The sequence below is a fragment of the Schistocerca piceifrons genome, chromosome X (genome assembly GCF_021461385.2).
Source record: "Schistocerca piceifrons isolate TAMUIC-IGC-003096 chromosome X, iqSchPice1.1, whole genome shotgun sequence".
NCBI classification, from domain to species: Eukaryota; Metazoa; Arthropoda; class Insecta; order Orthoptera; family Acrididae; genus Schistocerca; species Schistocerca piceifrons.
The window spans coordinates 410700831-410722347 of NC_060149.1; the positions used below are offsets into that span (position 1 = coordinate 410700831).

Here is a 21517-nt window from a genome sequence, read left to right on the forward strand (position 1 = left end):
AGCATGAAAAACCTTTTAAATTTGTATCGCTAATAATTTTAAAAACTGGCAGTTTAGCCAAAAATAGACGCTTTGTTTTCTGGTTCCTATTAACGAATGACATGATAACTGTGTAGCCATAAAAGGTAGTAAAGTAAAAGTTACTTTCACATACAACAAAAATCAGGTTTGGGGAAATTTGGGATTTCAATCTGTGAAAACATGGGAGACTCAGGAAGATCTGATGACAGTCGCCACCCTGTATCAGAAACTGATTGACTTGAATCCTACATAATTTGGTTTTGCACAAGAGTGCATATATTGTAAAGAGAAGCGCTGACAGTAGCATTTTGCTTCTTAATAAAAGATGATGTACTAGTATGTCATGAACATATTGCAGCGTCGTGTTTCTTGTATTTGTATAACTTTTCCTTTAATTTGTGGAAAGGTATATTTCTGTTGCTTATGATATTAAAACAAGTGTTGAAATAATCATGTTAATTTTTTTTCCAGCCTGCACTAACACTGGGTGCAAAACCAGTGACAATGCAGCTAACTACAGCAGATGGGGGACAAAAAATGTTGACATTACTGCCCAACAGTGGAACCACAATGCCACTTGTAGCAGGAGCTGAGAATATGAGTTTAGGTAGCAGTTCAGCCGAGCTTGTGGCGGCCCTAGGTCAGACAGTCAGTACATCTGCTGCTGCTACCCGCCAGCTTCAGCCCACCTCGACAATAGGTTAGAAGTAGAAGTAATATCAGCAGCAGAATGTTAATAGCCAGAAATAACTGAATTTAGATGTATGTGCTTGCTTTGGCTTTATTGGGAATAGTACATATGAAAATGTGCATTATCATTGTTTCTGTGGAGTGAACTGTGTATTGTGATGATATATTATTTGTTCTTTGCATGAGGATTTAATTAACTGCATATGTTAAAATTCATGGATAGTCTTGAAAGGGAACAAGTAGAGGGAGTAAGAAGTTGAAAACTTACTATCACATTTTCAGATGTGAAAAGAAACACAAAGCTGGTTAGTTATTTTTTCAAGCACATTGATCTCAAGAGATACATTTTATGTAGATTGTAGGATCAGTACACTGTCTTCCATCATTTTAGATGCCAGCAATAGTGTTATGCTATAGTGAACGCAGTATGTTATAAAATATAAATACTTCAGCTTTTCAGTTCTGTACACTTGTGAGCAATTGAATTACACATGCCTAGTAGGTTGTGGGTCCACTTTTTGTTATAACAGCTGTTGCGAAAGTCATGGGTGTTAATTTAACAAGGCACTGAAATTGTTGGGCTGCAACCTGAACTGCCATCAAAGAATGGTTGAAACTAGATAGAAGGGATGGCTGTATCACTCAATAGGATTGAACTATGTTGATTTGGGGGCTACAAAAGTACCTTTTTGTTCATGGAGATTTCTTCAAACCATTTTGATGCAATTTGGGATTAATGGCATGGTGCATTTTACATCTACAGGGTGTTTCAAAAATGACCGGTATGTTTGAAATGGCAATAAAAACTAAACGAGCAGCGATAGAAATACACCGTTTGTTGCAATATGCTTGGGACAACAGTACATTTTCAGGCAGACAAACTTTCGAAATTACAGTAGTTACAATTTTCAACAACAGATGGCGCTGCGGTCTGGGAAACTCTATAGTACGATATTTTCCACATATCCACCATGCGTAGCAATAATATGGCGTAGTCTCTGAATGAAATTACCCGAAACCTTTGACAACGTGTCTGGCGGAATGGCTTCACATGCAGATGAGATGCACTGCTTCAGCTGTTCAATTGTTTCTGGATTCTGGCGGTACACCTGGTCTTTCAAGTGTCCCCACAGAAAGAAGTCACAGGGGTTCATGTCTGGTGAATAGGGAGGCCAAGCCACGCCGCCTCCTGTATGTTTCGGATAGCCCAAAGCAATCACACGATCATCGAAATATTCATTCAGGAAATTAAAGACGTCGGCCGTGCGATGTGGCCGGGCACCATCTTGCATAAACCACGATGTGTTCGCAGTGTCGTCTAAGGCAGTTTGTACCGCCACAAATTCACGAAGAATGTCCAGATAGCGTGATGCAGTAATCATTTCGGATCTGAAAAATGGGCCAATGATTCCTTTGGAAGAAATGGTGGCCCAGACCAGTACTTTTTGAGGATGCAGGGACGATGGGACTGCAACATGGGGCTTTTCGGTTCCCCATATGCTCCAGTTCTGTTTATTGACGAAGCCGTCCAGGTAAAAATAAGCTTCGTCAGTAAACCAAATGCTGCCCACATGCATATCGCCGTCATCAATCCTGTGCGCTATATCGTTAGCGAATGTCTCTCTTGCAGCAATGGTAGCGGCGCTGAGGGGTTTCCGCGTTTGAATTTTGTATGGATAGAGGTGTAAACTCTGGCGCATGAGACGATACGTGGACGTTGGCGTCATTTGGACCGCAGCTGCAACACGGCGAACGGAAACCCGAGGCCGCTGTTGGATCACCTGCTGCACTAGCTGCGCGTTGCCCTCTGTGGTTGCTGTACGCGGTCGCCCTACTTTTCCAGCACGTTCATCCGTCACGTTCCCAGTCCGTTGAAATTTTTCAAACAGATCCTTTATTGTATTGCTTTTCGGTCCTTTGGTTACATTAAACCTCCGTTGAAAACTTCGACTTGTTGCAACAACACTGTGTTCTAGGCGGTGGGATTCCAACACCAGAAAAATCCTCTGTTCTAAGGAACAAACCATGTTGTCTACAGCACACTTGCACGTTGTGAACAGCACACGCTTACAGCAGACATCCAGTGACTTAACTATTTTGTTCACTGTGGCATTAGGCGCACTTTATCTCCAACATACTAACTTAAGGAAGTTAAATGGGTAGAAAAGTGAAGTTTTTGGGTAATTAAAAAAACTGCTGCTTGATGTAGACTACGCAGCAGTTCCACTGTATCAGTTATATATCTCCTTTATAGGTCACAAGAATTAGATAAGAGAAATTTGAGCATGTACAGAGGCTTAAGTTTTCCCGTCACTCCATTCGTGAAATCAGTAATTGATACCCTCAGTCATGCACTGTAAGGTAGTTTGTCTAACATGTAGATGTGAATATATGTCTAATTTGATTGCTCAGAAGTGTACACGCTGTTTGTTTGTAAAAGGGAGTTCAAGTGGCTCCAATAAAGATCATTTTGGAACCAGTAGCTTCATGTTAATATAATGTAACTGTATGAACCCACTGATATAAATCAGACTACGTAAGATTTGATAATAAGTCACTTTGATAAGCAGAAATTCTGTGGAGGGGCCTGTGGAAAGCAGCTTACGGCTAACAATCTCTCTCTCCGATCAAGCTATAGAAAAAGGAAAAAACTTTTGATAACAGTGTGACACAAAGGGAAGAAAAGAAAAGTGATGTCTTTGCAATTCTGTAATATTGAAAATCACTTACCACGTAATCCGAGTAGTCTGGAAAACATTACTAATGTTAATATGAGGAAAGTTTTTTTGTCACATGTGAGATCTGATTGTACAGTATTATCATACTTGAACACTGCAGCACGTCTTTGTATTAAAAATACTTTACTGCCTCTGCTGTGTGTTCATTGACTCCAGTTCATACTTGGCCATTTGTAACAAAGCTCAAGTGGAAAGCAATTCTTGTAGGTGGTGGAGGAAACCCTGTATTTTGTGGTAATTTTGGTGGGACTTATAAGAGTTTGTTGTTAACAGGTCATTACATTTAAATTATCATCTTTCAGAATGACAAAAATCAGCTCAATTAAAAGATAGTAATTGGACGCATTTGTTTGCATACAGGCAAGGTATGTGTTGCGTGATAATGTGCTATGACCTGTGAGATTGTGTAGGCATGAGGACAATTTCAAGTAATATAAAGTTTTTCTAACCAAATTTCATCCAGTGCAAACATTAAGACATGGCAACATGATAAACAAAACGGCATTGATATTTATTTTTCTGTTTAGTATTCGAACTTTTGGAAAGTAAATCTTGTAGTTTCATTTCAAATTTCTAGAAGTAGAAGAGGCATACCATCATCGTCATTCATATTTATTTTCTTGTGCTTTTGTTCTACATTGGCACAGAATGTGGCCTGGTTAATTTAAGGGGTAGCCAGATGCTCTTCCTGTTGTTACTATAAGAGCCATCCCATCAATAAACTTAAAAGGCTCTAGCTGTATGTTTACATGTTGGTAACATTATACGCACAAGCAGTCACAAGGAAATGTGCTCTGTTGTTAACTTTCAGGACCAGATACTTACTTACAATTTTGAAAAACCTACCATTTATGGCATTTTTAAAATGTCACTGGCAGGTTTGTGTTTGACATACGGTGTATACTAGAATAATCTGCGCACCCTGATTTTGAGGGAGGGGAATTTTTTTTACTTTAATTTGTTTTATTTACAAAGAAAAAATGTTCTAACACAGTGATGTGTTCAAAATTACTTATATCATCAGTTGGTTTGAAGAAACGCATCATAATCTTAACATGCTATTGTACAAGTTGATAAATTGTTCAAATGCAACAGATTCAATAATGTATAGGGCTGTTTGTGTTGCAGATTTATCAGTTAACAATGAGAATGCATCCCCCCCCCCCCCCCCCCCCCCCTCGTAATTGCCTGGAAGCCATTGAGCAATGGTGGTTTTCCTCCGGAAACCTGATCCGTTTTGGTTGAAAATTCTTCAAAACCAACCCCAGCTAGCTTTGAAACTGATAATGCTTAGTGCTTTGCCTAAAGCCACTGCTTTAAATTGGCACGTTTCACTCATCACTGTGTATCCGTATTGTTGCTTGTCATCTACATAGTCGCAGAGCCTTTTTTCGAGGTCCAGATGCTTCGTTTTTTTTTACCAAGAAATGTCCAGCGATTACTGTTAGTTTCTTGAAGCCATGTTTTGTTTTTTCGCCGGTCGTGAATACAACTCTCACTCATGTCATACTTTCCTTCCACTGCACAGTTTCCAATGTTCTTGGCTTCGTCAATAATTTTCAGTTTTTCTTTAGCAGCCATAATTAACAAGTTTAAGACATTAATACTTAACTTCTAACGTGCTACTGACGCGTCACAGACTGAGACCACAACAATGCAATAGTATAATTGGATCTATTGTTGAAGGCGGAGCAGTACCGACATTGTTTTCAAATCATCCACATACCCCAGTTTTTCGTCCTTAAATTTGAGGGAAAAAACAATCGCAGATTATTCGAGTATACATGTTATCTTAAACAGGAATACATGTTACAAGAGAGGAATTGTCAAGGTTTATTCAACATATTTATTTTAATTACCAACATTAATGATGATAAAATAAAGGTGTAATTTGCGTTTTCAATTTTTTGCACAGTTTCACACATAATTGGCTTTTGTGTGAATGAAGTTGAAGCATTCTGGAAAGTATAGTGATTTATTACAGTTAGGACACCACTGGCTCAATTTCTTCCTACCTGCTGTTCCATTAGATTGGTTAATCTTCTCTGAACGAACTTTGCACAACCTTGTTGATCGCTCCTTCTCAGTGGAAGGACCCCTTGCCTCCCAGGAAGCATCATCCTACAAGCGTATTGGTGTGAGTAGCACTAGAAATACTTTCATGAGTTGGTACTGAACTTCTCCTATTTGTTTCTGAATTTATATGCTTGACCATGTATTTGGAAAAGTATCAGTGCTAGAATTCTCATAAATTGCTGCTCTTACCTCCATTTTTTTTCCCCCTAAAAACTGTAGCAAAGTAAGTGGATGGTAAGAAAATGTTTAGTATAATTTGGCATCAGTCGGTTTCTTCCAAGAACTTTCCTTCTCTCTTTCTCGAATGTGCAGATGACTCTGTTGCGTAAGACATACTCGGTTGACTAAATGATGTCTGAACAACTCCAGGATTATCATCAAATTATTATACAAAACAGATAAGACAGACAAATATGTCTCATGATAGCTGAAACACCACCAGAAAGATTAGTTGAATATCAAAGGAAAGTTTTACAAGAAAACAGCTTACCTGAATATAAAATTTCTTCATACTATTCATTCAATTATTCGTCTAGAGCTTCTAAGATTTCCTGCCCACTCAAAAAATGTGGTGAATTTGAAAGAATAATTAGTAAAATGGCAAAAACAAACAAGAACAATTCAAATCTCGCGACTACATAAGCACAGAATGCCATGGTCAGTACTGCAGAGGTTCTCCATCACTTCCCATTTCTTTAGAAGTATTTACAGTGGACCTATGATTTTACGTTCTCCAATTTTACATCTTTTGCAATTCTGCACTGTAAATTCGTAGCCTCTGTGTAAAAATCCATAAGATCAATGCTAAAAATACCCCGATTTTACGTTTCTGTTTAGTAAGGTTTACTTGATTCTAACTTCTTACTCGACATCCGACTTGACTTCATTCCATTTTCTTCCTATTGAGACATTTGATGTGACTGAACGAGTTAAGGGAATATTTTAGTCTGTTGTGGAGAGGGGAGGCACAAGAGGGGAAATGCTGATGTAATCCATGATCAGTGTTGTCAACACAACTTGCAACATTTAACTTCACCGCACAGTGATGATGGGTCAAGTACATTTCACACTACTTTTTGGGGGAACTGACATAATCGTTATGTGGTGGTGTTGTGAAGGCAACCAGGAACAATGCTATTGATTTGTAAATTGCTATAGTGCCAAGTTGATGTTTGTGGATGTGTTAGTGATGGGGGAATCTCACCTGTAGCAAGAACTCTTTAGGGGGATATGTTTGTGAATGCGCAATGTGCGAAATATTTGTGACAAGAAAGAATATGAAAGTTAGTCACTTGCAGCAATTTAAGGTGTCCTCTTAAGTTCCACCCTATCCACACACTCGGAAATCGCCACATATTCAGAAATAAACAGTAAAGTATTTGTGACAAGGAACAATATGAATTTTGTTGCTGCTTGTTTCACTTGTAGGAACATAAGCTGTCCTCTTAGGTTTCTGCCTAACCACACACTCGGAAATCACCACATATTCAGAAATAAAGAGACAAATATTTATTTCATTCTTCCTTCCCTAATCGAATAGAAATGTTAAATAACATCTAATATTGCAGAACATATAGTATTACAATCATAACAAAGTTCCAGAATGTGATAACAACATTAAGTTACTCATCTGAATTTTGTATTGTGCATTAGTTATCATAAAATCTGTTGAAGCCTTACAGTTGATACTTTTTTAATTGACATTTAATGATAAGTGTGATTAGTTGTGATACACTTTCATTGCACTGTTGCTTCGAAACGGCATGCTGCGCAGGTACATCACACACTAAAAAGGAAACGAATAATCAAAATGCACACAGTACACACAGGGGTCGTCACGAGCGATCAATAGTTAAAAGCCTACTAGTGATGTCACCACTGCAAAAAGTAGTGTTAAGTCACTTGTGTCTAGGAGCAGCAAATCTTTGTGCCTATCAGGTTCTCTCATCTGGCCTCAGGTCTGCAGCTTGTAGCGCTTGTTGGTCATAGTCAGTCAAAGCTTACAGTAATCTCCTGTGTATTATTCACGCATTTTGGTTAATATGCATTTGTTTACGTTAATACACCTCTCATTTGAAAATGTAAAAATATAGTTGCAATTTGTGCTGTGCAACATGTGGCACTAATAAAACTTAACATCATCAAATTGTGGATACAGCCATGATGATAAAAATTTCCATAAAAATTGTCTCTTACCACAAGGCAGTATTGGATCCGACACCTCTTGTTTGTTTCTATTTAACTTGCAAATCCTTACTACAGACTACATTTAAACATCATAGTCCCTGACTTTTAACCTCCAACACCTCAGACCTTGCTATCCCAGAAAACTATGGAAAGAATAATGTTGCCACAATGTTGTTCTACTCTTTCACCAAATATGAGGTATCTCATATGTGGAATTTATACCAAGTTTCATCATAATTGAAACTGATGAAATGATAAATTTATTTATTTGAACAATCTGAATAGAATTTCTCATGTGATGTATGTACAATTGAAACATCTCATTTTGGAGACATATCCTAAATAAGTTTACATATTGTATCAAAGAAACTTACTGGCACGTAGTCTGTTATGGTTCTCACCATAAAAAATGTTCTTTCATGATTTGCATTACTTCGACTAATTGTCATTAACAGTAACAAATGTCCTTTGCTTTTTATTTATCAGCAAAAAGACTCATGGCAGTCAGACAGCGCATGCAATTTTAATTGTAAGCTTTCACGTTTGTACAGTGCTGTATTAGTCTTAACACTCAATAATCCTGAATTCTTTCAACACATTTTGCACTTTACTGGCAATTTCTGAATTCGAAAAATCCTTAACAAGAAAATTTCCCAGGTCATTACTACTGAGATTATGCACTACACAACAGTTTGCTCAATTTTCAAAATGTCTCATACACAGACAAAAACTACATAAACACTTGTTTAGTACAGGTCTTGCTCTAATAACAGACTCATTAAGTTAACTAGCTTATTTCACAAAGCCAGTGAGTCATTTTTGATTCTCCACTCCAGTGAAATGCATTAATAAATATTTTGCACATCCAGGAATGTGAAATATAATTACAACAGCCTCTATGTTATTGGCAGATTCAATGCGCTGAAAGGAATGTTACGTACAAATACAAAGCTACTCATAAACTACTTCAGTTGGATACAAAATTCGGGAGAGAATTACGTAAAGTTTCACTACTTAAAGATAAAATTCAGCTTTAGGTGAATGAAGAGAAACAGTGACAGTAATCGGCGATAAACATCGGATTCAGACCAATTTATCTGTGGAGTCCTCTGCAGTCACAAATGTATAGTATTGGTCAATTAAGATAATTAAAAAAAAGAGTACTTTTTTACTATAAAGTGCATCCTGAAAACTACATAAGCATCCTAGACACTTAACATACAATTTTGAACTTTGCACTGAATGAATTGAGTAGGTCCTTGTCATTTGCGAATTATAAGCTTTCACTCTCTGCCACCTAAAAATGATAAGAGCTGCATACCTAAAGCCAACCAATTGGCTTACTTGATCAGCACCAAGATTTGATGTCCCCTAGATACATGTTGTGAAGTCTACTAAAACGAAATAAATTGCTGTTGGCTGCAGAAGGAAAACACACACCCCCACATGTTAAATGCTGACCCCTTTCACCTTACTTCAGTTTTCGGTTTAATCCACCGTGTTCATAAATTTTTGCTTTTTTCTGAGTGAACATAAAGGAAAGGTGTCTCAAAAATGCATGTTTTGATGTATAATTTGTGGTCATAGCATTTAGGAAAATAGCTCAGTCACCTTGTACCCAGATAAAAATTTCAAATTTTTTTACGAGTTTTTACTTTCTGTTACATATTTGATTTTTTAAGAACTAATGAAATTCGTTACTATAAATTGTTGATAATCATTTATTGTAAATTTCATTTCCTTCACTTACACAGATTTTGTACAATATATTGGCAATGATTACACAGCATGTTGTTATCAATGGAGAGATGTCTACAGACGTTAAAGTAACCTCTGGCATGCCACAGGGGAGTGTTATGGGACCATTACTTTTCACAATATATATAAATGACCTAGTAGATAGTGTCGGAAGTTCCATGCAGCTTTTAGCGGATGATGCTGTAGTATACAGAGAAGTTGCAGCATTAGAAAATTGTAGCGAAATGCAGGAAGGCACTTAACATAGACAAATGTAATGTATTGCGAATACATAAAAAGAAGGATCCTTTATTGTATGATTATATGATAGTGGAACAAACACTGGTAGCAGTTACTTCTGTAAAATATCTGGGAGTATGCGTACGGAACGATTTGAAGTGGAATGATCATATAAAATTAATTGTTGGTAAGGTGGGTGCCAGGTTGAGATTCATTGGGAGAGTCCTTAGAAAATGTAGTCCATCAACAAAGGAGGTGGCTTACAAAACACTCGTTCGACCTATACTTGAGTATTGCTCATTAGTGTGGGATCCATACCAGGTCGGGTTGACAGAGGAGATAGAGAAGATCCAAAGAAGAGCGGTACGTTTCGTCACAGGGTTATTTGGTAAGTGTGATAGCGTTACGGAGATCTTTAGTAAACTCAAGTGGCAGACTCTGCAAGTGAGGTGCCTTGCATCACGGTGTAGCTTGCTGTCCAGGTTTCAAGAGGGTGTGTTTCTGGATGAGGTATCGATTATGTTACTTCCCCCTACTTATCTCTCCCGAGGAGATCACGAATGTAAAATTAGAGGGATTCGAGCACGCACGAAGGCTTTCCAGCAGTCGTTCTTCCCGCAAACACACCATTGGGTGCCTTGCGGAGTATAAATGTAGATGTAGACAATTTTTTAATCGGTGTACCGTACATTTTCGCTTGTATTTTAGGGGTTCTAACGCTTTCTTCGATTCTGCAGTCTCCTCAGTTTTGCATTTTTTTAAGTTTGGACTGCACGAAAACATAAAATAGGGCGTTTCACTATATATAACCAAATCACAGAGGGCAGCATCCGCCAGGGAATGAGTAGGAAGATGCAGTATGTGGCAGTCTCTCAAAAGCTGAGTGGTTTCTAATCTTTACCTGGCTCCTGTGTCACACATACTTGTGGACCAACCTATACTTGGGTATGGTATTTTCATAGCAGTTTTGCAACATGACCTATGCCCAGGCTTGGATGCCAAAATGTTCAATCACGTCTGCAGCTCTGCACAGCAGTTACATGTTGATGCGGCACCAAAATGCACAGAGAACTCTAATCCTTCATCGGAGGAAGTTAATGCTGGTTGACTGTTGTTGTTATTGACTGTTCATGAGGTTCACCGAGTACTGCGGCTTCCTGCCTGCAGGAATTTAGTGTTTTACTAAAACAGAATGCCTATTGTGCAAATTCTAGGGAACTTCTGTAATTATGGTAATCACATGGAGTTGTTCTCACTAACTGTTCTTTGGATCACAATTCCTTTAAAATGGGAAGGGGGGGGGGGGGGGGGACAAAGGTCCAAATAAAACCATGAACAAGTTTGAGGTAGGGGGTAAAGGAATCACTAACGACTTACACATTTTCATGAACACAGAACCTAACTTTTAGAAATGTGGCTTTAATTCACTAGTATGTCACTCGATAAAATGTACAGAATTGAATATTTTTTGTTTTGGATAATTATTTTTCAGTGAGTTACTCTTCGGAATTACCTGATGAAGCTGAAAGAACACAGGCAAGAGCCTGATACCTGATGACTGTGACCTGACCATTTCTGTACTGCATATCTTTCATAGTAAAAAATATGTTCACATCTACTGCACATTGACTAGTAAGAAGAGCAAGTTATTTCGTCAGTGAAGAATTTTTATTAAGGCATGTTCAGTGGAGCTATATTGCAGATACGGCTCTATCATTTGTACCTGACTGGCTAGTAGTGTAACAGGGGAAGCAGTATATAACAATTGTGGACATTTCTTGTACCGATAACATTAGAGCCGAAACAAAGGAATTTTTTACTGTGATTGCACCATATGATTGGAGAGCTTGGGAAGCCTGGTAGGGGAAGAAAAAGAAACAGAGGAGTGAACTTTGAGACAGGAATGTTAAATAATAAAATAACTGGTAAATTTTGCAATTGACAAATAATTCAGTTTGTATGTATCTATATTCTTAAAGACTGAGAGGAGGTATTGCAACAGTTCCGACACTTAGGATTGAACATGTAAACAAATCATGGAATTTGAACTGTATTCCATTATACAATGTTGTTCGTGTTATTACACTGAGATATCCAATTACTGTACAACTGATTCTCTCTCTTTTTTTTTTTTTTTTGTCAGTCAATCAAATCTTAGCACTGAATACTTGGGGATTACATCTACTGGCTGTAAGAGCACTATTGTAGTGAGACAATATCCCTTCTTTGTCACCATTGTTTGTGGGTGTCAACAAAATTTCACACTCGTCCTGTGTCCAAATGGTACTCAGATCATTTATAATATCAACTTTGTTGTTTTTTTGTTAGCTGCTTTTCTGCATTTTTAAGTGATCATAGATACTAGACAATGCATGTCCCTGGTACACCTGAAAAATAAGTGTTTGATGTTTTTTCATTATTATTTAAAATCACATTCCTCTTACAAAATGCCTGCTCTGTACCCTGAAACCCTTTGCAATTTGGGTTTTTGCTTCAGTGTAGCCAATTTGCTTTTTGTAGAATTAGCTGCCTTGTCAAATACATCTTTCCAAGCAACTTGTTCTAATGTAGTTAGAGCATGCAGCACTTCTTGTGTGATTTCTAAATACTGTACTTCACATATTATTCAAAAATTTAATTCTTGGTTATCAAGTTTTGGATAAATTATTTGTGGTACATGATACTTTATGAGCCCTCATGTATAATTAAAAACTCCACAAGCAGCCTGGCATGCTTTTTGACAAAAACAATGTGGTTGTAAATTCTAATCACATCTCTGTCATACTTTCTATAAAATTTACACCACAGTTAGTCATGCCTCTCATTTCTGGCAACTTAAAAAAGGCTTACAATATTTAAGAAGTAGCTTTCCAAATAGAATACTACTTCAAACTAGTTGTTTCTCTGAGTAACTACTGGTAAAGGAAAAGGTTTTGATTCTTCACTCTTAAATTTTGTAAACTGAATGTACTTCTATTTATGCTTATTGGTGTTTAGGAATGTTGACTTCACAATTGTCAAAAGTTCATTTAAATCATACATAAACGATGTCCATCATTTGCCAACCAAACTGAGCTAATGTGCCCAACGCTGCACACAAATCAGATGATCTCCAGTTACGACCTTCAGAGTTCCATAATAGTTGTGTACAGAGCACTGTCACTAAAACACACACACACACACACACACACACACACACACACACACACACACACACCATAATATGGCACCTTGTGTTTGGGTAATGTATCTAATATTATGCAAGAACAGTTCATCACAGATGCTGATTCTGAGAATTTCACAACAGCAGGGAATAACATCAGTTCTTCTGCAGCAGACGTTTGCAAAAGGACAATGCAAAAGAACAACAAGAACATTGTGTCCCATTCTATCTGTGGTTTCATTACAAATGATGTTTATGTTTCTTCCATCTATAGTTAAACTGAAGAACTACTTCTAGTCAGAAGCAATGTGTAGGAGTAAAAAAGCCTTTTTATAACACACAGGAGAGAATAGTCCCAAAATTTCCTTTCACTTGCTTTAGAAGTTACTTTGGACAGCAAACTTTGTTTAGGTCTGATATGACAGTTTCATTTTATTGATGATAAAATAAGTTTACAATGATAAAAGTTAAGTGTTTCATTATATCTGACAGTTGCAATATTTATTTTGTGCAGACACTGGTTAAGGCAAATAATTTCCTTCATCAAGTGTTTTCTGACTGTGTTGTGACATCTTAAGTGTGATACTTGCTGTGTGTGAGCTGCTGAAATATTGTGATGATGGTAATGTAATGCAAACATGCAAAAATTTCGTTACTAATATATCTTATCTTATATTTAGTACTTCACCTCCCACCCCCCCATGAACTATGGAGCTTGCTATCGGGTGGGGTGGTTTGTGTGCCTCAGCGATACAGTGAGCCATACCAAAGCTGCAACCACGTAGGAGGGGTATCTATTGAGATGCCAGACAAGCTTATGATTCCTGAAGAGGGCAGCAGCCTTTTCAGTAGTTTCTGAGGCAATAGTCTGGATTATCAACTGATCTGGCCTTGTAACGTCAACCAAAATGGCCTTGCTGTGTTTATACTGAGAACAGCTGATACCAATGGGAAACTCCAGCTGTAGCTTTCCCTAATAGCATGCAGCTCTACTTATGGTTAAATGATGGCATCCTCTTGTGTTAAATATGCCGGAGATAAAGTAGTCATCCATTCAAATGTCCAGGCCTGGATATCGTCATCAGGAAAAACAAAACTGCCATTCTACATATCAGAGTGTGGAATACTAGATCCCGTAATCAGGCACGTATGTTACAAAATTTAAAAAGGGTAATGGATAGGTTGAATGTAGATACAGTGGAAATTAGTGAAGTTCGGTGGAAGCAGGAAAAGGACTTCTGGTCAGGTGAATACAGGGTTATAAATACAAAATCAAACAGAGGTAATGCAGGAGTAGGTTTAACAACGGACAAGAAAATAGGAATGCGGGTAAGTTACTATAAACGGCATAGTGAACACATTATCATAGACAAGGTAAATACAAAGCCCACCTACAACAGTAGAAAAGTTTATATGCCAACTACTTCAGCAGATGATGAAGACATTGAAGAAGACAGAGGAGGTACTGCAACAGTTCCGACACTTAAGATTGAACGTGTAAACAAATCACAGAATGTGAACTGTATTCCATTATACAATGTTGTTAATGTTATTACACTGAGATATCCAAGTTATTCAGGTAGTAAAGGGAGATGAAAATTTAATTGTGATGGGAAACTGGAATCTGATCATACAAGAAGGAAGAGGAGGAGAAATAACAGGTGAATATGGGATGGGGGAAAGGAATAAAAGAGAAAGCTGCTTGGTAGAATTCTGCACAGAGTATAATTTGATCAACACCAACACTTGGTTTAAGAGTCATGAAAGAAGATTGTACATGTGGAAGATACCTGGAGACATTGAGGTGTAAGATTGATTATATAGTGCTAAGACAGAAATTTTGGAACCAGATTTTAAATTGTAAGACATTTACAAGGGCAGATTGGGACTCTGGACACAATTTATTGGTTATAAACTGTAGATTAAAACCAAAGAAACTGCAAAAAGGTAGGGAATTAAGGAGATGGGACCTGGATAAGTTGAAAGAACCAGAGGTTGTTGAGAGTTTGAGGAAGCTTTGTACAATGATTGACTAGAACAAGGAAAAGGGGCAGCTTCAAGAGATAGAAATAATGAAGGCAGCAGAGGTTCAAACAGGTAAAAAGACAAGACCTAGTAGAAATCCTTGGATAACACAGGAGGTATTGATTTTACTTGAGGAAGGGAGGAAATATAAAAACGCAACAAATGAAACAGGCGAAAGGGAATACAAACGTCTAAAAAATGAGATTGACAGTGGAATTGCAAGGATGTATCACTAGGGAAAAGATAGATACTGCTTACAGAAAAATTAAAAGGGGCCTTTTAAGAAAAGAATGAACATCGAGGGCTCGGACAGGAAAAAAGTCCTAAACAAAGAAGGGAAAGCTGATAGGTGGAACAAGTATATAGAGGGTCTATACAAGGGAGATGAACTTGCAGGCAGTATTGTAGAAATGGAAGAGGACGTAGATGAAGAGGAGATGGGAGACATGATGCTGTGAAAACAATGTGACAGAGCATTGGAAGACCTAAATTGAAGCAATGCCCTGGCAGTAGACAAATTTTCATCAGACAAGTGTGACTATTATCGAGCTATCGGTTTAGTAAGTCGTGGTTGCAAAATACTAACACGAATTCTTTACAGAAGAATGGAAAAACTGGTGGAAACCAACCTCAGGGAAGATCAGTGTAGATTTCAGAGAAATGAGGGCAAGTGCCAGGCATTACTGACACGATGACTTGACTTAGAAGATCGGTTAAGGAAAGCCACACCTATGTTTATAGCATTTGTAGATTTACAGAAAACTTTTGACAATGATGACTGGAATACTATTTGAAATTCTGAAGGTAGCATGCGTAAACTACAGGGAGCAAAAGGCTATTTACATCTTATAAAGAAACCAGACAGCAGTTGTAAGGGTCGAGGGGCATGAAAGAAGCAGTGGTTGAGAGGTTTGTGGCTTATCTCCAGTGTTACTCATTCTGTACATTGAGCAAGCAGTAAAAGATACCAAAGACAAATTTGGAGTATGGATTAAAGTTCAGGGAGAAGAAATAAACACCTTGAGGTTTGCGAATGACATTGTGATTCTGTCAAAGACAACAAACGAATTGGAAGAGCTGTTGAGTGGAATGAATAGTTCTTTGAAAGGTGGGTATAAGATGAACATCAACAAAAGCAAAACAAGGATAATGGGATGTAGTTGACTTAAATCAGGTGACACTGAGGGAATTAGATTAGGAAATGAAATGTTTAAAGTAGCAGATGAGTTTTGCTGTTCAGGCAGCAAAATAACTGATGACCAAAGCAGTTTTTAAAAGCATTTGTATGGAGTTTAGCCGTGTATGGAAGCGAAACATGGATGATAAACAGTTTAGTCAAGAAGAGAATAGAAGCTTTTGAAATGTGGTGCTACAGAAGAATGCTGAAGATTAGATAGGTAGATCACATAACTACTAAGGAAGTACTTAACAGAACTGGGGAGAAAGACATTTGTGGCACAACCTGACTAGAAGAAGGGATAGGCTGACAACACACATTCGGAGGCATCAAGGGATCACCAATTTAGTACTGGAGGGAAGTGAGAAATGTAAAAATCAAAGAGGGAGTCCAAGAGATGATTACAGTAAGCTGATTCAGAAGGATTTATGTTGCAGTAGTTATTCAGAGGTGAGGCGGCTTGCACAGGGTAATGTAGCATGGAGAGCTGTAGCAAACCAGTCTTCGTACAGAAGACCACCACCACCACCAACAACAACAATAATATAGCTAGGGCCAAATTTGAAGGTAACTGCATTTATGAAACTTTGAAGTGAACTGTGTAAGTGATAAGTAGCATATGAATTTCTGCATAACAGGACACTCTAAACTTCGTAACTACAATTACTTTCCCATTTGCTGAATATAAAGGACAACATACATAATTTTTGCATGTTTACGTTACTGTAAAGTCACCACTGCAATGCAGCAACTTTCATCCCGTCAAACATCACACTAAAAATATGATACTCTAAAATCTGACTTATTTGCAAACTTATAGAAATGACTTTATGCAATATGCTATGGTTGTATATTTCTGATTTTCAAATTTTTGTGACAGCTTATTTAAAAAACCCACAGCACAATAAATCAATTACAACAGTGTAATATCTGTTGAATATGTGGTACTGTTATGCATGAAAAGAGTATTTGAGATATATACCTGTCAGTTCAATAATTCCACTTGTGTAATTTAAGAATGATTATGAACAGCTGACAAAAGACTTCAGTCTGTACTTCAATTCTCTCTTAGTGGAGTGCAGATTATGCGAGATCCTTGTTGCTCACAAAAACAACGTAGTCTACACATCAGAGTTAGCGCACCAAACTCGAGGGCTTTTCCTCATGTTATTTTTAACATACATGATACTCTCAACTCTAAAAACCAAATACTTTACCAGGCAAATATTTCTCATGCAAAGTTCTCACACATGGTAGATCTTCATTTTAGAATTCAGTAGTCCACAATCGTATGGTATGATTTTACAGCTTTACTAGTGGAATGTTGACTTTTGATAGAACTTCAACACCTCATTTGCCGAAATTGTTTATGTTCTGTCATTTTAGCACTGTTTAAGCTTTCAAGAATTTTACTTTATTTTGAAAAGTGCCAGCATTTTCTTGTTGGCGAGCAGTGCTTCTTTGGTTTAATCCGTGTCTCAGCATTGTCTTTCTTTTTCCACCTAATTCGACAATGACAGAACCTGTATAATGCTGTATTCACTTTTGTTGCATATAAACTATGACAAGCATATTGCTGAGCCCTTGCTCACTCATAGCCATGTGACACATTTTTAATGAATACAGACAGAACTGACAAGTTAGTAAAAGTAGAATGAACTGATCCAGATGTGTACATTCTAGGGAGACTTCAGGCATGGTGGCTGACCTGTATATTTGAATAAATAGAAAATGAATGACGCTGACTCATATAGGCTGATTACAGATCCGTGCGATTGGTATTTAGCAGACATTGGTATGGTTAGGGTCACTACATCTGCAAAACCAAAAGCGACGAGGTGAATTAACAATAGCTGCAATGTTGAGTGTAATAAAGTTTGAACTCATCTTAATTGTTGACATATTAAATACATGGAACTGTGGTGTCTGCTGGCTACAGATCCCACAGCTGTGTCTTATGTTGCCACATGTGACAGTCTTGTGGAGACCTTTCACCTGCCCAACAGTTGATGTGGCATCACAACACAACTCAAAAGCACAATGATACATGTTTGTGTTCATGCACAGATTCTCTCTCTCTCTCTCTCTCTCTCTCTCTCTCTCTCTCTCTCTCTCTGTCATCCCACCAAACCACCCTCCCCCCCCACCCCCTTTTTCTCCCGTGCATTTTCTTTCCAATTTATGCTTTGCCAGATATTGCACAATACCAATACTTGAAAACTGATTACTTTGTAGATATTTATATGCAGAAAATAAAGTTACTGGAAGCTACCACCAAAAAAGGAAAACAAGTTCCTCTGGATAGGATTTGTGACAAAATGATAGTGACTAGATAATTTCAAATTTTCAGCTGGAATTCGCAATTACATTAACGTTTACTGCATCTGCAAATTTCTCAGGTTCCTAGTGATGACTTGTAGGTCAAAGATGTTGAGAGAAAAACAATAGGTAATGGTTATTTCCTTTTATGTCTTGAACTGCTGCTAAACTTCGTGGATGAATGTTAATAAATTCATACAGCTAAAAATCAAACTCAATTGTTGAAACCCCTGCTCAGTCTCCCGAGCAATACTTGACATCCAGTTACAACACCCAAGTCAGGGACCAGAACCAACAACCTACTAGGGCAATTAAACCACACAACAATTAGAGCCGTGCAAGGGTTAAGTTTATAAATACTCAAGAATGTACTTGGAAATGTGACCTTGGTCAGCTTCATATATGCTGATGTATAACTTCATTTGGAGACCAACAACTAAATACATCAACTGAGCTACTTTAATCGACATCAATATATCGGGCATTAGCTCCACTACAATTCAGAAACCCTAAACATGAACTGCAAGTAACAACCACTGACAGGAAGAAACAATCACAACACTAATTCTACAACAGACTTCATCTCCAACTGGATACCCACTGCCCTACTTAACACCTTCAAAAATCTTTTGTCGCCCAAATAAATCCAAAAGCCACTGAAGCACAAACAATTACTCAAAATCTTGGTGATAGAACAATAAATATGAGCACCAATGTCTAGAGACATATTCGATTTTGGTGAACCAAGCCCACTTTGTTCCAGGCGCGCTGCTGTATGGGCACAAGAAATGTCACTCTTTTACTATCTACCAACAGGCAATTTAAAGAAATAATTGCCAGTAAAGACAAGCCTCGATAGATGTGCTTATACAGGAATCCAACCTGATCCTCATGAATATTACTAACACCAATGGACTTGCACACAGTAAAATGATGAAAGTGCATCAACGACACACCAAACTCCAGCTTTGATGGCCAGCAACTAAGTGAGGCAATCAATGATCTCTAATGTTGCAATTCTTCAAAGGACCTTGACCAAAAGAAAAACATATAAAAACCACTCATAGAAACTCTTTAAGTGCTTACCAGTACACCAAGCAGCAGATCTTTTCAGGTAACACTGTAGCCCACAAAAAGGAAGTGCCACATGGCACAGTGTTGACACTGGAGTGAGGCAGTGATGAATAGAAAACTGCTTGGAGTGGAGGTGAGCAAGTAGAGATAGGGATATAAAACAGGAAGTACTGGATTTTGATACAAGGTGACCCTCAGGTGCCAAAGCCAAAATTTTAAGTGTGTGTTCAAACCTATAGGATGCAGAAGGTGTGTTGGTGGAATGGGATGTGAAACAGTAGCTGATGTTGACTGTTGTGTGCTCAGTGGCATGCTCTCCCATCGGGTGGTCAGTCTTGCCTTTTGACACAGTTTGGTCAGTGGCTAGCCGGTTAGTGGTCATGCACATGTGTAAGGTTGTAAAATGGTGCATCGGAATTGGTGTGTTATGTAGTGATATAGGATAGTATCAGATATACTTGCGAAAAAAAAAACTGCAGTAGGATGTGCTGGGTGCCTGGGATAGGTGTTACAACTGGTTGTGTCACATGAATATGTGAATGTTTCCATCAGGTGACCCATGAGCAGGTTACTGCATGTGGGTGGCAAATGTGCTGCAGATCTGATTGCATATCTTTCACTCATAGCAGAAGAGGTTGTGTATGACAAATACTGGGACATTTGTGTAAATAATAGTAATATTGTTTGGAGTTAGGGGAAAACATTGTGCAGTGTAGTTTTCAGTGATGATAAAGCTATGGAAAACGCGGGTGTTGGCGTAGGGGAAATCGAACCGCTTTTTTTTTTTTTTTTTAAGTGGGAACCATACAGCTGATTCTGTTGGAACTGCAATGAAATAAACAAGTGGCTATTGTCCTTGATGTAAGCCCTTAGGTTCTGGGTATTGGCAGAGTGGTGCTGGTAGACGAGCAGAAATCATTTCTGTAGTAACACTAACTATTTACTGCATGAGGTCCATGGTTGTTAGGTCTTTGAATGTTTAACAATTGTATAGAATGTGCAGGTGTTGGGAAGAGAAAGTGGGTTGATGAAGGTGAAAAAGACAATGGGTTTGAGTGAGAGGATTTGTGATTATGCTGAAAATTTGAGCAGGCAGCTGAGATTGTTCTAGAATTTTAGAATATATTCCTTGCTGCAAGGCTTTTAAATGAAGTTGTCATACAGTTGTCAGAGACATTCTGTGTAATTACTAAAACAATACCATCTATATACTTCAGGGTGGTGGTGGCGGCAGCGGCGGAAATGTACAAAATCATAATCGTGTCAAGACTCGTTTTAGAATTATGGATTGTGGCACCTTCTTTCATTCAGAGGTTTGTTGCTATCAGGAAGCTATCTAGGAAAGAATGAAGATGAGTCTGAAGTGGTGAATTCATGAAAATTCTTCAGGAGAAAGTTAAGTGGAAATAAGGGAGAGTTGCAGTTCGTAATAGGTATGATCTGGGAAAGGAAAAGTTAACATCGATCTTTTGTTAGGTTTCAGTCAGAAGTGCTGATGTCAAAGTAGTATTTCTGCTCTAAGGAGCAGATGAGTGAGACTAGTGCTTTGACTGATCCAGTATGGTTCATTTTTTGGGGTAGTACTTTGAACAGGACTGAAACTTTAATATTTGGGTTATTGGACAGCGTTGTTATTTGACTTTTGGGTTCTATACAATTTGATAGAGTTTCTGGAGGTGTGTTAAGTGAAATAAGCCAGAAAGATGGTATATGGATGTTATGCAGGGCTGATGATTGGGTTATCTGAAGCCTGTGGTGATCGTGATGTGTAGTGGCATTGCGGGAAGGGAGTTGGCCATAAGTTACACATTTTTATTTGTTTATTATTTTAATGTGATACTTGAAATGCTGCACCAGTTGCTGGAACGTGAAGGCCACAAACAGAGATATGATGTGTTGGGATGGTCTTCAGTTAAGACTAGTTTAATACAGCTCTACATGTCGGTCAGTCTCTTGCAAATCCCTTCATCTCTGTGTAATTGTAGCAAACTGCATCTACATCAGTCAAACCTTCGCTTCCTCTACCATTTTCTCCTTCCACACACTGCCATCTCTCTTCCCATCATTGCC

The 21517-nt window shown here is 38.0% G+C and overlaps 1 protein-coding gene across 2 annotated transcripts in view; it reads left to right on the plus strand.

The window, feature by feature from the left end:
- The window catches only part of LOC124721964 (host cell factor 2), a 279952-nt gene that overhangs the window by 151266 nt on the left and 107169 nt on the right, over positions 1 to 21517 (plus strand). For both annotated transcript variants that reach the window (XM_047247128.1, XM_047247127.1), the window contains exon 12: positions 493 to 721. In XM_047247128.1, coding sequence (XP_047103084.1) covers positions 493 to 721 — 229 coding nt within the window. The remainder of the gene's footprint in view (positions 1 to 492; positions 722 to 21517) is intronic.